At 38.3% G+C, this 19,530-nt stretch overlaps 1 protein-coding gene across 4 annotated transcripts in view; it reads left to right on the top strand.

Moving 5' to 3' along the window:
• The window catches only part of WDR33 (WD repeat domain 33), a 68,826-nt gene that overhangs the window by 35,271 nt on the left and 14,025 nt on the right, over nucleotides 1-19,530 (top strand). For all 4 annotated transcript variants that reach the window (XM_039727995.1, XM_039727994.1, XM_039727998.1 and 1 more), the window contains exons 8-15: nucleotides 15,528-15,654; nucleotides 16,207-16,361; nucleotides 16,484-16,562; nucleotides 17,074-17,184; nucleotides 17,954-18,048; nucleotides 18,257-18,265; nucleotides 18,921-19,007; nucleotides 19,234-19,373. In XM_039727995.1, coding sequence (XP_039583929.1) covers nucleotides 15,528-15,654; nucleotides 16,207-16,361; nucleotides 16,484-16,562; nucleotides 17,074-17,184; nucleotides 17,954-18,048; nucleotides 18,257-18,265; nucleotides 18,921-19,007; nucleotides 19,234-19,373 — 803 coding nt within the window. The remainder of the gene's footprint in view (nucleotides 1-15,527; nucleotides 15,655-16,206; nucleotides 16,362-16,483; nucleotides 16,563-17,073; nucleotides 17,185-17,953; nucleotides 18,049-18,256; nucleotides 18,266-18,920; nucleotides 19,008-19,233; nucleotides 19,374-19,530) is intronic.

Raw genomic sequence — 19,530 nt, 5'->3', positions numbered from 1 at the left:
CATAATTCATAGGCAGAAATAGTGGTTTTAATTAGACCAGCTGATACGGTGAGAGTAAAGAGTAGGGTTTTGTTCTTTGGTTTTGGTTTTTTCTTTTTTTTTTAAAGGCTATATCAGCCCTTCTTAAGGATGCAGAAACTTGCTTATTTTAGGTCAGCTGATGTAGTTGGATAATAAGATGCATTTTCCCTGCAGATCTTGCTTTATGCCCTTCAATTTTCAAGCAACAACTCTTTGTTGCTTCCCTAGCAGGGACTCACCTACTTAAAGTGATTCTAAAAGGTTTTTTCTGTTTAGCAATACAAAAGCATTATTCTCTTGGCTGCTTTGCTAAATTTAGCCCTTAAGAATATTGATAATATTGATGAATATGGATTACTCTCAATTGCCATTCTCCTTTTGGAAGTCTCTGTTCTCCATAGACTTAAGAGTGGGCACATGGTGCTACAATTACAAATTAAAAAAGCTAAATTCAACGAGACAGTTTATTACATTTAATTATTCTGCAGTTATTCTTTGGGCAAAGGTAGGTTCTTTGTTTCACATACTCCTAGTTTGTCAGGAATATCCCTTGCTCCTAAAGGAATGGAGGAAGAAAAGCTCATTCCAGTCACCTACACAAGCTTTTTGAGGTGTCATTTCTGTAGTACATATTGCATTTGCCAGCACTTTGAAACAGGGCTTTTCTAAAAATGCCATCAGGAATTTTTGTGCTTGTATTGATTTAGAATTCCTGTGGTCACAGAACACTGGAGCTTTAAATAGCAGGTGCACTGCTGCCATGTTTGGAGGGATGCAGCCACCCCTTCCTGGCTGGAAAACACATCCTGCTTGCTCACAGGCTTTGCACACGCTGCCTGATGCTCTCCCCTGCCATTTTCTTTTCCCTGCATCACAGAATTCTTCAAGGATTATCCAGTCTTTGTCCTTAAGAGCACTTAGTGTGGGTGTTTCAGTCTGCAATTTCACTACAAGGATGTCTGTTCCCAGTAAGCTTGGCTAGAAATACTGGCAGTTGATCTGCAGTGGTTGAAGCTGCATTATTTCCTGCACAGCTCTGTCATCTCAGGTATCATCACTTCCACAGGTGTAGCAAATCACAGCAATTCACTGAAATTAAAGAAGGTTCTGAGTCATGAGGGTTTATTCCACAAAAGTGACTTACTAGGTATTCCACGAGTTGTTTTTAACCCATTACATAATATTTATTTAACCAACTAATGACTTGTTCCAACAGAGTGTTGGTATTTGAATAAGGTATTTTTCAACTTTTTTGTAAGATGGAATAATTTACTTGGTAAGTAAGTTTACTTACTTCAACTTATTTTGCAAGTAATGAATAGGCATGAGGCAATTTTTCTGAGAAATACTTAGCAGCATCAATTATGATAAGTAACTAATAAGTATAGTTCGTTATTGGTATATGAAAGGGAACAGTGTGAGGAATTAAAATTAGAATTTAATTTAACATAAAGTGCCATATTAAAAACTTAGAAATTAATCTTGCATTTAGACATGAAGAGTATGAGAATGTTTTTCCTGGTGTGCCTGCTCCTTGCAGTCCTTGCACAGGAGGAACTTGAGCTTAGCAGTGAGGAGGTAATTAATTTTTCAGTTTGTTACTTGGATTGCAGTTACTGTGGACTGGACATCTGCAGGGCTGGGAATGGTCACCCAGCGGCTTCAGGTGATGTGTTCTGCTCACCAGATGTTTGGTCCTAATTCTAGTTCCAATCAGCCTGAACAAATGACCTGCTAGTGAAAAATTATGAATTGCACTAATAATTCTGAAAAATCTATCCCCCTTAAGAAAAAAAGAAAAGTTAATTCACAGAGGAGCAGAAAAGCCTTCCTAAAACCACTTGATAGATGATCAGGCTCTATAACTTTTAATAACAAAAACTTCTGGGGATGTTTACTCATCTGTACATGATGCAGGAGTATTGACTGCTGCTTTGCCATGGAGTGTGTGTCATGCAGAGGGCAGAGCTCAGTGCCCAGCAGGTTCTGCGTGAGTGCAGTGATGCAGGGGCACAGCCCTGACGCTGTGTTGAGGTCAGGGCTCAGCTGCTGCTGCAGTGCCCCCAGCCCAGGCTGCAGCAGATGGAGCTCCTGTTTGTAGGGCCAGGTGTTCCCAGCCTGCTGCCCCTCTCCCCAGTGCAGTGCTTCCTGCAGCTGCTCACCTGCCTGGCTCTCTGACTCTTGTAAAACTGCATCTTGTAGCAGCAGTGGGAGTGTGTGTTCCAAAAACAAACTAGATGGAGGTGTATTCTGTGTACTGAAACAATAATTTTATTTTGTATTTTATTTGCTCTGAAAATAAACTGTTGACATGGGATTATACCTGTTAAAGCTTCTTTTTTTTGTTGTTAATTTTTTAAGGTTAAAAATGCACTTTACTCCCCAATACACAGTTGCCATGTTAACAGAAATATTAAAAAATCAAAATGTAAATTTGGCGGCACTTGCATCATTTGGCCAACAAATATATTTGGTGTTTTTTTCAGTTTCCTCAGTGGCTTATTTCAGTAGCAATGACATGCTCTTACCTGGTCTTTCTTAAACAGAAATTATACTGTCTTCTCTCATGACAGTCATCTTTCTGTGGTCTATGCTTGTGGGACTATGTACAGAAATTTATCTGTGCAAGTGAAGAGGTGACTTTTTTTCTGCCTCCCCCACAGCACTGATTCAATTTTATTTTACAGAAGATTTCCAAAGTCCCGACTTCTAGAGGATAAATCCTGCAGTTTCACATTCCTCAGCTTAGCCACAGACATCACACACTGTAAAAGGTGTTTGATTTGAGAGCACAGATCAGTTCCACTGCAGGCAGGAGAGCAGCCTCATCCTGCCCATGACCTCCCCTCATTATTTTTGTGCTTAACCTACTTCCTTCCATCTGCCTGTTATTTTCCAAATTTTCCATCTTCCCAAGAGCACTTGCTTTTTAGCTGTCTCCTGTCTCTGGAGCTTCATATCTGGACCCAGTTTATTGTGGTTATGGGAACTGGTTTGTACATTTCTGAGGATAGAAAGATATTTTGTATTTTCTTCATTTTGGTGTAAGATGAAAATTTTTAACAGCCGCTACAGAAAGTACTAAGAGAATTCTAAAGATTCTTTAGGAAAAAGCTTCTTTCTGAACCACATCATCCCAGTAAACACTTATTCTTTTTTGCCTTTAATTTTAAATTTATCATATAGTTATGTTCTCTTTTGGTGGTTTGAGCCACATTTTTTACACAGTTTCATATGATTTGAAATTTAGCAGTTATCTTTTGTGGTGCTGGTTTTGTATAATAAATGGCCCAAAATCCAGGCAAAAAAAGCCCCATAGATAACTTGTTCATATTTTTATTTGTATTTCCAGAATGGTGATAATTAAAATCTCTGGTATTAATATTCCTCCTATTGTGCTCATTCCATATCAAAGAAGACTGAGTTAAAATTCTGCAGACAAGATCATTGTTTCAGAAAAACTGAAAAGTTTCTTTTTTCTCCGTGTTCCTGAAGCCATGGTCAAATGTCTTTTTTTGTTCTGTGTGCACTTACAGTGGATGGACATTGTCTGTCTAGGCAATTCTTTTGTCCATGTCATTTGACTTTTTATGTATTCTCTAGAATTTTGGCTCTATGTATTGGCTAGAATTTTTTATATTTTTTTTAAAGTTTTTTTAAAGCTCTTATAATAGCTTCGGTTCATAAAGTACTTCAGACTAACTTATTTTCCTCTGAGTGTAAGATTTTTGACTAACAAAGTTTCTGTTTAACTATTTGGAAAATTCTCATTTTGAAATATTAGACAATGTATCTGCTGCTAACATGGAGGGTGTTCACTAACAGCCAGGAGTTACTGGTGTAGCACTGAAATCGAATATTTTTTTACTTCTGAGGAGTAATGTAATTTTCCTGTTCTAATCAACTTTTTTTTTCCTGTGGAAGTTCTGATTACTTCATGAGAACACAACACTGCAATAAAAGTTGCAGTAGGCTTTTAGGATTCTTTCCTGCAAAATTCTGCATCATTTCTTTATCTTCTTTTGGGAATTTGTAACATGCTGCTGGCTGTATGTCCCTGTAGACTCAAATACAAATCCATTTATAATTACAATTTCATAATTCTGCATCACAGAGGGGAACAATATTCATGTCTTGGCTGATGTTTTTCCACCTTTGATGCTGGCAGTGAAAAAATCTAACTGCTATCTTTATCTTCTTTTGGGAATTTGTAACATGCTGCTGGCTGTATGTCCCTGTAGACTCAAATACAAATCCATTTATAATTACAATTTCATAATTCTGCATCACAGAGGGGAACAATATTCATGTCTTGGCTGACATTTTTTCACCTTTGAGGCTGGCAGTGAAAACAATGTAACTGCTGGTGACTTCCAGGAGCACAGAAGGGTTGGAAGAAGTATTTACTCTCTCCATAGCCTGATGTGGTGGGATGTGTTTGATTCCTGTGTCCTCTGTTCTGGTCTTGAAAGAACAGTCTCTAATATGTCATCATAGGAAACTGTGTCACACTTTTTTTTTACACTAAGTAGTAGCAGCAGTTTTTTCCCCTGCACTTTCATCATAGGAAACTGTGTCACACATAATTTTTTTTTTTTTACACTAACAAGTAGTAGCAGCAGTTTTTTCCTCTGCACTTGAAAAATTGCATCTCTCTTGTTCTCATCTCTGTGTGATGTTAGTGAATGAATCTGAGGACAGGACTTCCCACAAATTCTTGCCAGCACATCTGTTTGGAAACCACTTAAACTGGTGATAGCCCCTTTGCCTTTCTTCTCATGCCCATATGTGTTATCTTTACATGTTCTCCATATCTTCCCCCCTGGTTTTGATCTATCTCAGTTACTCGAGTATTATTTGGATTGTTTTATCCCATTTCTTCCTGTTGACATCTCTCCCTTTCTTTGTTAGGTTTTCTTGCACAAAATCCCTGGTAAGTTTTGAACATCATAATTTTCCCTGTCTCTCTGTTCAGTCATACATTAAGAGCTTTGTTTTAGATCCATTCATGTGCTTGTAGAATTTAAAATGACACATGGGGATGCACAGAATTTTTGACAGCTTCATAAATACTTGTACAGCCACACTGCAAAACTGTTGTTTAATCAGAGACCTCTTTTTAGATTTCTTTAGAAACAGAAATAAAAGATATTTGCATTTCTTTACTTACTTAGCAACTGCAGTGTTATTTTTAAATCTAAAAGAGGGAAAGATTTTCTTTAATTTCAGAATTATTAGGTGGCATGAAAGAGAGGACTGGGAGTGTAGTGGTGATATAGGAAGGGCAAGAAAATAAGAGGAAATAAGAGCACTGATAGTACAGAAATTTAAAGACAGAAAAGATTCCTTGTTTCTGTCTCTTCCCTGACCTCATCTCTGCTGCTTAAAATTTCAAATGAAGGGTTTCTCTCTCTTAGGTGTCTGCAACATTATTCAAATCATTGTTTGTGTCCTGCATTTCAATTACACTTTTTCACTGAGATTGTTATTGTTGTAAATTTTGCCATGTTTTTTTCTCATTAGCCCCAAAATCACAGCTAATTAAACATTTCTGTGTAGTAGTGTGATATTACATGTGATAATTACATGCCAGATTTTTTTCTGTTTCAGTTCGTGGTATTCTGGTCGTTAGGTGGATTTCTGTCCCTGTAATTTTTCGGAACTTTTGTATTTCATTTGCTTGAAAATTGACCCTTTCTACCCGAGATGAGAATTCTGTCTGCTCAGAAAGAGCAGAGCTTTGTAACTCTGCTTTCTGCAGCAGTTTATTTCAGTGGACCTGCTGCTTCCCACCTTGCTCAGCCTTGGTGGCACTGCAAAATGCACAGAGCAAATTGAACGGCCTCTGTCTTCATATCCCTCCTTGGAACTTTTACACTTGCTAATTGGATTATTGACTGACACAAATCTTTTCCTGCAGTTCTACATAATAATCTTTCTGTGTGCCCCATCACCTCACCCCAGGCCTGATGCAGTTCATTACTACTGGGAGTATTGTCAGTCATGCACTTCTTGCCCTACAACCAAAGAAAATAGTTTTCCCAGCTTCTCTATACCTAAACTCAGTATTTCTTTGCTTGACATTATAGTGGGCTCATAATTATGAGATATTTTGTTATGGTAAACTGACTGTCACAAATAGCTTATGTGTATTTTTTGGCTGGCAAGAAGAAAAATAGCATTTCTGCAAAAGTGCTGTCCCTTAAAGTGAGCACCTGGATGGACAAGTGTTCACCTGGGTCTGGCCAGATGATCATGGCTGTCTTTAAAAGTCATCAACCTGACTGACACTTGGTAGTTCTTCTCTCAAAGGGATGTTAAACAGGTAGGAAGCTGCCCTGTCATCTTAGCCATGAAAACACATTGAAAGCTATTCTTCATTTAAAGAATATCAAATTAACTGAAAGATCTGGGTAGTCCTCCTGTGTTGGGTGTTTTTATTAAAAGATTCTGGATTCACTTGGCAGTAAGGGAATATCAGGGAAGACTTCTTATAACTTCTTTTACTCAGATCCACAAATACTTGTCTTAGTTTTTTGCAGCTTGCTGAGAGAATTCTCTGGTCATGTGGCCACACAGGGGTTTGAAACTTGAACTAACCTCTAAACTAGGTATTTGGGCTGTTCTGTTCTCTTGCAACAGCCATAATCACCAGCAGAACTCAAATGAGCATCCAGCAGGATGTTAAAGGTAATAATTACTGGAAATTAATACTAATGGTTACTCTTAGATTTTCTTGAAGTATTTGTTCTCTTCCCAGAACTGGGAGCTTAGTCTGATTTTACCACTTAGAACCTTGACCAAAATTTTGGTCAAAGCAGAGAGCCAGAGGCAAGGAGGCACTAAACTGTAAATGTCTGCCCTGATTTCCTTCCTTTCCCCTCTGTTAACTGAATTGCCAGGCTGAATTTTAGGATGCACCAAAGTCTCTTTATTAGCTTCAAGGTAATTTCAAAGTACATCTAAATTGTACATGGTTTTGACATTCCTTCTTTGCATTACTTACTGTAGTTTCAGTAAAACTATTAAACTTTAAGTGTCACAAAGTGTCACAACCTTTTTGTGACACTTAATGGTGTCACACAGATGTTAACAGGTGAAGGCTTGGCAGAAGAGTGCTGGTGGAAAGGTGGGGATTTTGACTCCCTGTTGGCAGGAAGTAACCACAGCAAGTCACCATTTTCAGCAATGAGTGACCAGAACTAGTTTCTTTGTATGTGTTTAGAAAACCCCACTGAAGCTGCTCTAGGTTCAGTTCATCTTAAAATCCCATCAGTTCCTGGAAGCTTGGCTTCAGGCACCAGTTTTTAATTCATGCCTCGCTTCCTTCTTGATTCATAAAATAAAAGTGTGTGTTCTGACAGTTCAGTAGATACTTCGACATAAGCTGTCACTGTGAGGCTTCAAATTATTTGATATTCTAATCAAATTCATTTTTTCTGGTTTAGCTGTTATTAAGTTGATGGTACAGACTATAGGCAGACTCCAAAACACTTGTTTGGTTCATTTTTGGAGGACTTGACTGGGAACGTTTTCATGTGAAAAAATTTTGGTCTATTTTTACAAAACAATATGCTGCCCAGCAATTTGATTTTGTACCCAGATACGAGGCCACAAAGCCATCAAAACTGCAGACTCATGATTGACAAAATAATGGAATTTCTCATCTGTTAAGGTGATGCTTTTTCTGCCCTTGAAGGAGCAGTGTTGTTCCCCTCTTGGGCACAGCTGTACTGATCCCTGCTCTGCTCTCCCTGTTCTGTGCATGCTGTGTTGGGTGAGCTCAGTCCAGTGCAGCCTTTGTCAGATCCAGTGCCAGGTCCTCTAAGGAAAGTGCCAGAAAACAACAGTAGAAAACTGTGGGACACTTCCTGAGGGAGTGGGGGTTTGGCTCCTGACAGATGTTGGTGTTATAAAGCATGAGAGATTTTCTTACAATTGCTGTTCATTTTTTAATGTTTCTTGTACGATATTTTTCTTATCATTAAATGTAAATGCCCTTGTAAATAAATATTTTCTGTCAATGAAAAGCAAGTGTGTTGCTGCTTTCAAAGTAGACTGGTTTTTAACAGAAAAGAACATCTAGTCCCAGCTACTTTACAGGTAATGTAACCAGCAAACAAAAAAAAAAAAAGAAGTTGTTCCACCTCTTGCAATTAAAAAACTCCCTTTTAATTCCCTGATAAGTACATGCAAAGAAATCATAAATAGCAATGGGAATTTTAGTAGATAACTGTGCCTGAGTGCAAAGTAGAATCCAGTCTGTGTTTCATAAATAATTTAACTGTGAGGAAAACCTGTCTTGGTCCTTGAATTCAGCTGCATTTCTATTTGCAGTAAGAAGGTGTTGGAAGTTTTAATGTGGTATATCTTCTCTTTTGACACTTTCTGCCCTTTTTTCCCCTGTCATTTCTTCTGAGCTAGCTCTGAGCTTTCTAATGGGGTTGTTTTGAAGATCAGTAGTGACTTTTTAAGTAGAAATAATGACTGCTGTATTGCACTAAACCATTGTGCTGCATCTAAAGCATCATCACTTAGGTGATCTCTGTGACAGAGCTGCTCTTAATGATATAAATAGGGGATTAAGTGCATTAAATTGGTGCTAAGTTAAAATATCTGGATGCTGATTAAGCAAAATTAGTGACACTTTAATAATATTTTTACATACTAAAATAAGTTAGTATTGATAATTATCTGTTGTCAATTGAGATATGACTTAACTGTGTCTTATGATTAGAAATTGTGAAACATGCATATTTAATTGATTTTTTTTTGTTGTTGTTCTCACAAAGAGAATGTTAAACAGCTCTTGACATGTTACAGATCTGGTCTCAGTCAGACTTGTTTTGTCCTGATAGGTTTTACAGCATAAATAACCTGATTAGGTGTAACTAGTGATAAAGCCCAAAAGTAACTTCAGGAATTAGAAAAAAGTAAATATGTCTAAAAGGAAAGGTATCTGTTAAGAGTGTTTGTAAACTCTAGCATGATCATACTGAATGATTAAAAAACATGGACCTGACACCACAGATCTGAACTAGCAGGCATCTTCAGCTCTGTGATTTTTGAGTCTGTTCAAAACAATTCAGTTCAGCTTTGGGAGCTGCTCAGCCTCAGTGGATTGAAAAATTTTAACAATCCCTCTAAGTTTAACATGTGGGTACCTAAAAACTTAACCCTTCATGACCAGTTCCCACTGGATCTCAGCTGCTTTTCTTCCCCTTGCTATAAGCAAGCCCTTACAAAAGATAATTTCCACAGGTGTAAAGAATTCACTTTACTGGTACTTACATGTCATGTAACAACTTTTATTCAGTATTCTTACAGTGCATTTACCATTACCAAGCAGTGCAAACACACAATTAGCATTAAATTTAATTTTTTTTTTACCAGTTCATTAGGGTTTTGTAGAATTCAAATAGTTCACTGATTGGTGTAAGTTTGGGATGAGCACATACAAATTCTAAACTCATTTATGAAAAACACTGATTACTCGTTCTGAGTAATCTTGGGGAAAGTCATTTGTTTACCCTCACCTGTTTCATTAATGTTTAGTGATTATTGTTGTTCCTTAACCTCCTGATTTCACTGATGATAAACTGTCCTGAGAGCTTTTTTCTGGGAAGAAATTATGATTATAGAAGTGTAAAAAAAGGACAATTATTCATAATTTGTTTTAAACAAATATGAATTATGTCCCTTTCTGTTGCTGAATTAGTGCAATACTAAGGATCTAGTAGACATCCTCTGTAGGTAGATTAAAAATAGCTCAACAAGTTTAATAAACTACAAGAGAGGTAGACTGAGCAAACAAAGGACAGTAAAACTTGTGTTTGTGGTACAGAAGTTCAGAGTAGGGTGGGAGGCATTATTCTTAATCCAGTGAAGACTGAAGGGAGCTTTTCCCTTAATTTTTTATGCACCAACCTCCCACATGATGCTAAAAAGCACAAGCTGGCTGTGTATCTGTAAGGGAGGGTTCCTCTGGTTTTCATTCTTGCAGTGGAGAAGAGGAAGTGCAAGAGCTCCCAGGACACCTCCTGGGTGAGGACAGTTCACTTAACTTGACAGGGCAAAGAACACTAAATTCCTGGAATGAAATGTAAACCTGCCCTTACTGCTGAGCTGAGCAGTGGGACCAGAGCTGCCCAGGCTGTTTTAGGTGGGGGTGTTCAGTTCCTCAGTACATGGAAGCAGGGGATTTCTGGGGAGTGGTGACTGCCACGTGACATTTCAAAAGCTTTTCATAAAAATGGAACAGAATAATGGAACACAATAATCCAATTTGCCTAATAGGCTGGAAGCAAATAGTAAATTCTAATGGAATTATGTAGAAAACTTAGAATTTCTTTCTGCTAACATTGTTCCCATTATCTTTGACTTGCAGGTCTCTTTTCTGTCCCTTCTTCCTTGCCCTCTCTTTTTTGGGGTGGAGAACCTTAGCTTGGTTTTTGTAAGACCTAATGCTGTTCAGGAGTTACTTTGACATAAACTCACTGTGAGGCTTCAAATTATTTGATATTCTAAGCAAATTAATTTTTTCTGGTTTGGCTTTTTTTAAGTTGATGATACAGGCTATAGGTAGACTTCAAAACACTTGTTTGGTTTATTTTGGGAGGACTTCTTTGCAGAACCCTTGGAAATAATCCAGTGCCAAGGCCCTGCTCTCTGAGAGGTGTGATGTTGTTTTGGGGACACAGAGAACAGGAAGGTGAATGTCAGTGTGTGGTGACAAAAAAACTGTGATCTAACCAGGCTGGGTAGGGGATACACAACTCTGCTTACTCCCCATTTCAGAACAGAATTTTTAAAAAATATCCAACCAAATAGAATTCTAAATTACAAACAGTATCATTGCAATTAAATGATGGTTAATTCTGTAAAATATAAAAAGTTATAAATACCCATTTTCTTTGGAATGTGGGTGTTAGAATGTGAAGATGCCTTAAGACTGGCATCTTAGTATGTGTATCTACATTCACATAATTGCTAAGAAGGATCTAGAAATTTTCCAATATCATCTATAAAATTCTCTTTGAATTTATGTGCATTCAGAGTGGGGCACATCCCATGGGGAAAAAATATAAAACAGGAAAGTTAAGCTACAGCAACAAACCTGATATATCTGTAACTGCTATACACAGTTGCATTATAAAATATATGGATATTTTATAGACTAATACAGAGACAGTGATTCAAACCAGCTTTTTTACACTGTAAACTATATGCAGAAAGTCATAAATGCAGAAATTAGTGTGAGGAGGGAAAAAAATAATGGCCTTACAATATATGTACTTTTCAGACTCTGACATACTTGATTTGATTTGATCAAATACCATGACACATAATCTTATTACAGCTTGTTATGTCTTTCACCTGCCAGGATTTCTGCTCAGTGTCTTTTAAAGAACAACCCTTCAAAGAAATTGGCTAGCAGTACTAACAATCAGTACAATTATTTTAATTAAGAAGGTTGTGACTAAGGGCACTCAAAGCATTTATGATGCATGTGAAAGGTAATAGTAGAGAACTACTTTTGTATCTGAGCTTTTCAAAGGTGCCACATGTGCCTGTCTTTGTTTTTCTGCAATTTTTTTAAATGGCTGGGAAAAGTTGTAGTAAGTACAAGTAAGTGTTTATATATAGGTTTATACTCAGACCTTCACTCATGATTTTAAATTACTTGAGTTTCTCAAAAATCTTTGCCTTCAGTATTTATTTTTGTTTGGTTTATGGGCCTTGTATTGCCACAACTCCTACACAATTCACACATTTCAATTCATTTATCCATAAAGCATCCCTACAAGACAGGGAGTTGATAATAAGGTCCATGCAAAGGAGAAGGAGTTGTTCAGAGAGGAATTCTCACCCTGCAGCTCTGAGCAGAGAGGCAGATCTGTGTGTGTGACTGTTGAAATTACTGAGCAAAAGCTGTTAGCAAACAGGGAATGTAAACTGCAGAGATTTGCATGAATTAAGGTTTTCTGAGCTTGGTGTCTGGGGACAAGAGGGTTTTGTACCAGAGGAGAGGTTGATTCCCAACACTAAGAAGGGAAAACAACTGTGAAATAAAATCTGTGAGGTGGCTTTTTCTCTGGAATGTTATTTTAAATGTATTTTCTGCATCATGTGTCTCATTACAGATAATAGTGTGCCCATCTCTCAGCAGAAAGAAGGAAAAGCAATATACAACGTCAGTTGCTTCAATTTTAAAAGAAATTAAGAAAGGTCTGATTAGATGATGCTATTCAGTTATTTTGGTTATGTAAATGTTCTGAGTTAGTTCATCCCTTGTGAATAGTTTATTTAAAGCGTAATTGTTGTAGGGAAAAATTTATTTTCTCTTGAGAAAGCTTCATTGCATTAGGAACCTAAAGCTAAGTGTGTGATGGTCCCATTCCTGCAGAGCTCGGGCTGAGAGGCTCTGTTGAGGGCAGGATCCATCACTGGTTAGATTACAAATGAGGGTCCCAGCTCTCCCCTCTGCTGCCATAATCCAGAGTGCACTGGTTGAAAGAATGCTCTCTGCAGGAAACACCAGTGACCTGTTTAATCATATACATATTGTAATGATTTTATTTTTAAATATTTTAAGTGTTTTCTGATCCCCGTGAAGAGTGTTAATGTGCTGATAGCCAAAAGCCTTTTGATAAGTACCCAGTGGTTGATCTGCTCTGTTTACAAGCTCTGAGTGTCCTGGCACCTTCTCCTGCCTCTCAGCTCTGGGCCCATCCCAGAAGCCCGTGCTGTTTGTCACTTCCTGTCCCTTCTGAAGGCTTTGGAAGGGTGGGTGTTTCAACTGCTCTGTTTAAGATTGCCCATTCTAAACCTTCTTTTTCTCAGGGTACATATTTGTGCTTGGGCTGGCTTAACTCAAGGAGAGCCTAAAGCAGGGCCTTGCTCAGGATGAGCTGTCACCCAGAGAGGCCTTTCCCCAGCATCTCTTCTTTTCTGGGTGCAATCTTTTCCATCAGGCATAGTTAGCCCTGTGTTTTCCTGTGCTTTTCCATTGCTAGTTATCTTTGTTGCAGGAGCAGCAGTGCCAGTGTCACTCCAGTCCATGTGGGTAGTGGATTTTTATGGTTTTGCTGGGCTTGGTTTATTTCAGTGCCAATGTCACTCCAGTCCATGTGGGTAGTGGATTTTTATGGTTTTGCTGGGCTTGGTTTATTTCATTGCCAATGTCACTAGTCCATGTGGGTAGTGGATTTTTATGGTTTTGCTGGGCTTGGTTTATTTCATATCTATGGTGTTACTCAAGCATTCTAGTCTGAACACATTTTCATATAATTCAACCAAGTATTAACTTTAATGGAGTGTTTTTCTATAAGGGCCTTGAATTAAAATCTCTCTTTCCCTGGGGACTGCATGATAACAACTACCTACAGAATATTCTTAGCTGGAAATCTGCAAGCATGGATTTCCCTCCCTTGTGCAGGAGGAGCACTTTCTCCCTTACTCCTGGCTGAATTGTTGATTCCAAATAAACACTGGGAAGCAAGATCTGTTCAGCATTCAGCTTCATGTTTTAGTTGAGAGATTTAGCCACAATAAATGCAGACAGTGCCTGTCACTTCTTTCTGCATTGGAAAAGCCAGAGAAGAAGGAAACACTACATCTCAGGGTGCCTCTCTTGGTTGCCCAGACCACCAGAGCACATTGATGGTTTTGGCAGCTTGGGGCTCTTGCTCTTCCCTGAAACCCCACATATTCCAAAAAGAATTCTGCCTGCTGTGCTTGGGGAGGAGTTGGGTTCCTTCATCTTTGTTGTCAGTCAGTTCTTATGTTGTTCCCATATACTTGCCAAGGCTGGATTCATTTTGCCTTTGCTCAGGAGCCTCTTCCCTGTCTGTCCTTTCCTCCAGAGAGGAGGAAAGTTGCACTCACTTGAGAGTGTCCTCTATGTGTTATCTATTTGCTTCTATTTTAGGAGACAAGTATATTCCTTATTCTGATGCCAAAAGATTTTTGCTTTTTTTATCTATTTTCATATATTCCTAGCTCTGTAGACCCTTATTGTATACTTACATAGTTTCTTAGCTAGCATTCAGTACTTTTTCAGTACTTGTTAGACAGACACATTCCTGGAATCCCATTCTAATCTCTCTGCTTCAGTGAACCAAGGCCATTCTTCTACTTCCCCAGGTATGTAGACATAAAGAATGTGGGGCTAGGAGAAAGGAGGGAGGCTTCAGTAGGAGGCTGAACCAAGGGGGGAATTACTTCATTAACTGTACTTTTAATTGGGATTCTTGTCAATTATGCTAATTTGCTAAACTTATAAGTGTCATAGCCCTATATCACATGTGCATTTTGCCATAAGTGCACCTGAAGGATCCTTCAATAAACAGTAACCACCTTTATCCTTTTAATCTTTGGCTTCTGATTTCAGGGCTCAGAAGGGCATCAATTCTAATTTGATTTTTCTGTGGCCTCAGGAAAATTTCAACTGATGCTTATTTTTAATGTCTTGTCAAAGTGAGATCTGTGTTAAGACAGCTTGTGCTGCTTTAACTTCTGTGTTCCACTGTGTAGCAGAGCAGTCTGTGTGGGAGCTGTCTGACTTGGTGGCAATCCTGAGTTTTTCTGGAGTGTGCTCCCATTCTTCCATGCCATTTATCACTTCAGTGCCTTCCTGTTGCAGGCAGACCCTCCTTTCTCAAATTACTTTTTTCTTCAGTTACTGCATGCTGCCTCATTTTCTGGAATGGGCTATTACTGTTGGCCCTGCCTTGAAGTGGGCTGGTGTGGAGAGAGATTGGAGAAAGAAATTATTGCTTGTTATTTTTTCTCTGAATTCCTGTAGTTAACCTCAGAAACCTCATTTTGTCATGCAGCAGGAGCAGGCTTTTTTTTTTTTAATGGATTGTAGCTCATCTGAACAGCACTGATTCTCTCTCAAGTTCAGTGAATTTAAAAGGAAATTATATCACAAGGTTTTTTCTTTGCTAACTCTTAGGCATTGGAAAAACCTGAATCCCTGTAAGCTGGTAAGAGATCACATCTCATAAGGTTTCTTTTCATCATATACTAATTTAGTTTTCAGATCCATTAGTTAATGTCTTTGCTTATTTTCTGACAGGAGAGCAAAAGGATAGTACTGATCGGATAGGAACAAATAGGTATTTGCTTTATATTTCCTCAGTTTTTCACTGAAAGAGAAGTGTCACAGAATCATTTTACCTCACCACCTCCATATAAATGCTTCATCAGTGCCAAATAATAGAAAGTTGTCTAAGGGCACAGCCTAAAGAAAAGTACCAATTTAAACAAAAACTTCTTAGATCATTTTTCCAGTGAGCTTGATTTGAGGGAGTGATCTGAGGAGAAAATGCTCCCATTAATTAGTGGGAAGTAAGGCAAGCTAAATAACTTGGAAGAGATTTTATGTTTTGTAACCTGTGCTCTGTGATGTTTTTCATTCAGTTTTAAATTAGCTATAAGGTGTGCACCCTGCAATTTTTCAGTGTCTGAAATCTCAGAATGGACAATTTTTATCTTAACAGGCCATGGAGCAGATGTGAAATGTGTCGACTGGCATCCAACCAAGGGGTTAGTTGTGTCAGGAAGTAAAGATAGCCAACAGCCCATCAAGTTCTGGGATCCAAAGACTGGCCAGAGCCTTGCCACACTGTAAGTTCTTATGCACACACTTTTGATTTGCTTAAATATAAGCTAACTTTATAAAATACTTTCTTCATTCCCTTCGTAGCTCTTTTCCTCACAACCTTTCAGCCCTACACAGTTGCTGCACACATGAAGCTAGGGCTTTAGCTGTGCCAGAAAATCCAGAGGTTAGATGAGGACCTGGAAAATGGAGACTTTAACATTAGTTATTTAAATTTACTTTGTTCTTCATAGTCAGTCTAGTGACACAGTTCTCATTCAGACTGAGACAGGGAAAAACAAATGAGGTGTTCCATCTGCCTGATGAAAACTGTCTTATGCTGCAGTAGGAACATGCACAGTAACTGCATACTGTCTCAGTGAGTGCCACCAGTTGCTTTGCAGTACAAAAGACCAGGATCAAAGCACAGGGCCTGTGCACAGAAAGCCCCAGTGTTCTGCTTTAGTAGCCTCAGCTGCCTTGTTATTGACCTGAATTTGTGACTGGCAGACACATTTTTATGTGTCTGAGAAATCAGCTTCAGGACAAACAATCTGTTTGTTTCTGCCTGCTTGCAGACATGCTCACAAAAACACAGTGATGGAGGTGAAACTGAATCTCAATGGCAACTGGCTGCTGACAGCTTCTCGTGACCACCTCTGCAAGCTCTTCGACATCCGCAACCTGAAGGAAGAACTTCAGGTCTTCAGGGGGCATAAGAAAGAGGCCACAGGTCAGAACTCTTTTTATTATGTAGATTATTATTACTAAGCTTAGATTTAAAATTTAAATTATTTCCATTTGTTAGAAATCCTAGTGTTATACCTTGTGATTGTGGCTTACTGTGTGTTTCAGCTGTGGCCTGGCATCCTGTTCATGAAGGGCTGTTTGCCAGTGGAGGGTCTGATGGGTCCTTGCTGTTCTGGCATGTTGGGTATGTGGCATTTTCATCAGCACGTTGGAAAGGTGTTGGTCAGCTGTGCAAGCTGTTAGACAAAACACAAAATAGCTCTTTTCCCCTTTGGGTCCACATTTAACCTGCATATTTATGATAATACTTCTTCTCTGTAGCTGAATAATTTGTTAATATGCTTCATTTATGAAGAAGTTTTCCTGTAGAAATGTACTTTAAAGGATACAATTGCTTGCACAAAACCAGATATGTACTGAGTGATGAATGGCTGAAACTCCTAGTTTCTTAAAGCTTGTTATGAGGTGCTGTAATTACTTTGGTTTTGAATGTACAATTAAAAATCCCTACATTACTGAACTGCCTATTAAACCACAGGGAGCAATCAGTTCACCCAGTAGAAAAATTACAGAGGCTTAAATTTGACAAAATGTGGGATAGAGGATGAACAACAGCTGAATAGCAGAAGTTTTCTATTGTAGCTGTAGGAGATATTCACTGTGTATGATTAATTTTTATTTTTTTAATGCATCAGGGTTGAGAAGGAGGTTGGTGGAATGGAAATGGCCCATGAAGGAATGATCTGGAGTCTGGCATGGCATCCCCTTGGACACATTCTGTGTTCAGGCTCGAATGATCACACCAGGTAATTTCAAGTATTTAAAGAGAAGGTCTAAGGGAACATATTTACTTTCAGAAACTAGAACAGTGTCTGGCATCAGTGAATAAATAGATTGGGATGGTTCTGTTACACAACCAGTGGCCAAAGCAGAGACACAACTTATGTTAATAGGAAGCACTAGGTGACATTTTATATTACAAGGTAGAGTCTGACCTCTTGTAACAAATATTATGATTTTGGTTGGTGGGAGCTTTTAAATCCACTGAAGAAAAGTTTAAAAAAATAATACTTGTCATTTCTTACTGAAGAAATAGTCCTATCTCCACAGCAATTTTTCCTGCAGATCACCTGCTGGTCATGTCTTTTCACATTGCAGACACCTTCATAGGCTGTAGTTTGTGTTCTCAGGTTGGACATGCTATAAACACAGTGCATTATATAAATGCAGTAAATTTTCGTGGGGACGTGTGCATATTTAGTGTATATGAAGAATATTCCACTTGAGCAAGAAGGTTTTGGAATGGACTAGAAATATTTTTTTTCAGGATCTGATGTTGATCCCCTGTACTTACACACATTACACTTTGAAGTATCTTCTAAGTTGTAATGTTGAGTTTTTTATTTTTGGCTTGAATCTCATACACTGTGTTCAGATCTAGAGCTAAACTTGATTTAGTAAGAGTTAAATCCTTACATAATCAAGATACTACACTAAAAATCAAAGAACTAATTAGTTTAAAAATTGTTCATGCTCTTGACCCTTTAATGAGATCATGTAACTTCCTTTTGACAGCAAGTTTTGGACTAGAAATCGACCTGGAGATAAAATGCGAGATCGTTACAACTTGAACCTGCTGCCTGGGATGTCAGAGGATGGTGTGGAATATGGTGAGGCATTTCTCCTCAGTGGGGAAGGAGGAGGATTGGGGTCAGGAACAGGCCTAGGTCATTAGGTGACACTGCTGGGTAAGGTGAGGAAGCAGAATTCTAGCATTGGGGACCACTTGGGCAAAAATACCTTTTTCTAAGGATGATTTTACTGCCCGTGTTATCAGTGATCACCATTCCAACAATGGGTTTTCTTCTGTTTCCACAGCTCCAGGAGGTAAGACCTGCTCTGTTAATCACAGGAAGGAGGTTTGGCTCTCCCTCTGGCAATATCTCCAATTTACTTTTCTTCCTGAAAACTTCATCTGTCTTCAAGGCTTCCCACAGTCCTGAACTGCAACAGGAAAAGCAATAAGAATTCTACTAAAACCTTTAAACTTTACTCTTAAGGATTTATCCCAATAATTTTGGGCTGCTCAGGATTGACCAGTTCAATGGTGTGCCTCAGCCACCAACTGTAGTTCCATGTGTTTCTTCAGATTTTTGATTATTTGCCTTTTTTCTTTCTTTTTTTTTTTTGGATGGGGCTACTAAAATACAGCACTTTACTACAAGTTAAAATTTAAAATATATAGATTTGTTATAACAAAAATGGTTATGGGTTATTATATCTTTTTCTAAACTTCTACCCTAAATGTAACCTTCCAGAAAGGACATAGTTTTTGATCTTTTGGGGTGTGTTTATAAATGTCATCTTGCAGTTCTTTGAAAATTCTGTAATTCATATTACATTGTGACCTACCAGTTGTAAAATATCTAATTACTATTGGGATATTATACTAATGGTAAAAGCATGTGAGAATCCAAAGGGATGAAGTAGTAATGTAATAATGTTTTCCAAGAGTAAATATTTACTGGTTTTTTTTCTCTAGATGATCTGGAGCCCAACAGCCTGGCAGTTATTCCTGGGATGGGAATTCCTGAACAGTTGAAAATAGCTATGGAGCAGGAGCAGATGGGTAAGTAACAGCTATGGAAAAACATTCTCCTGAGCCATCCAGATACTGTGGGACTTCTTTTTCATTCTTTTCATATTCTTTGGCAGCACAGATGCTTTTTTCTAAAGTTCTGTGTTGTGCATATTTGCTTTGTAAAGAAGGATGAGCTGAAAACCTCTGTGAAAAAAATAAAGGATCTTTGTGTAAGGCTGCATTGCTCTGACTGTTTGTTTCCCTGGTGCCAAAGGGAAAGATGAGTCCAATGACATTGAGATGACAATCCCAGGACTGGATTGGGGAATGGAGGAAGTAATGCAAAAGGACCAAAAGAAAGTGCCACAGAAAAAAGTTCCCTATGCAAAACCAATACCAGCACAGTTTCAGCAGGTAAGTACCTGATACTGAGTGAACAGAGCAACCTGTTCTTTTCTCAGCTTCAAAAAGTGTATGTCTTTTGAAATGTTTTGGATTTTACAGCTCTCCTGTATCAACACCCCATGCAATTTACCACAGTAGCTAGTTTAATTACTATTTAAACATAAAC

The sequence above is a fragment of the Passer montanus genome, unplaced genomic scaffold (genome assembly GCF_014805655.1).
Source record: "Passer montanus isolate IOZ18808 unplaced genomic scaffold, ASM1480565v1 scaffold63, whole genome shotgun sequence".
Classification (NCBI taxonomy): Eukaryota; Metazoa; Chordata; class Aves; order Passeriformes; family Passeridae; genus Passer; species Passer montanus.
This window is presented reverse-complemented; position numbering and strand designations above follow the sequence as displayed.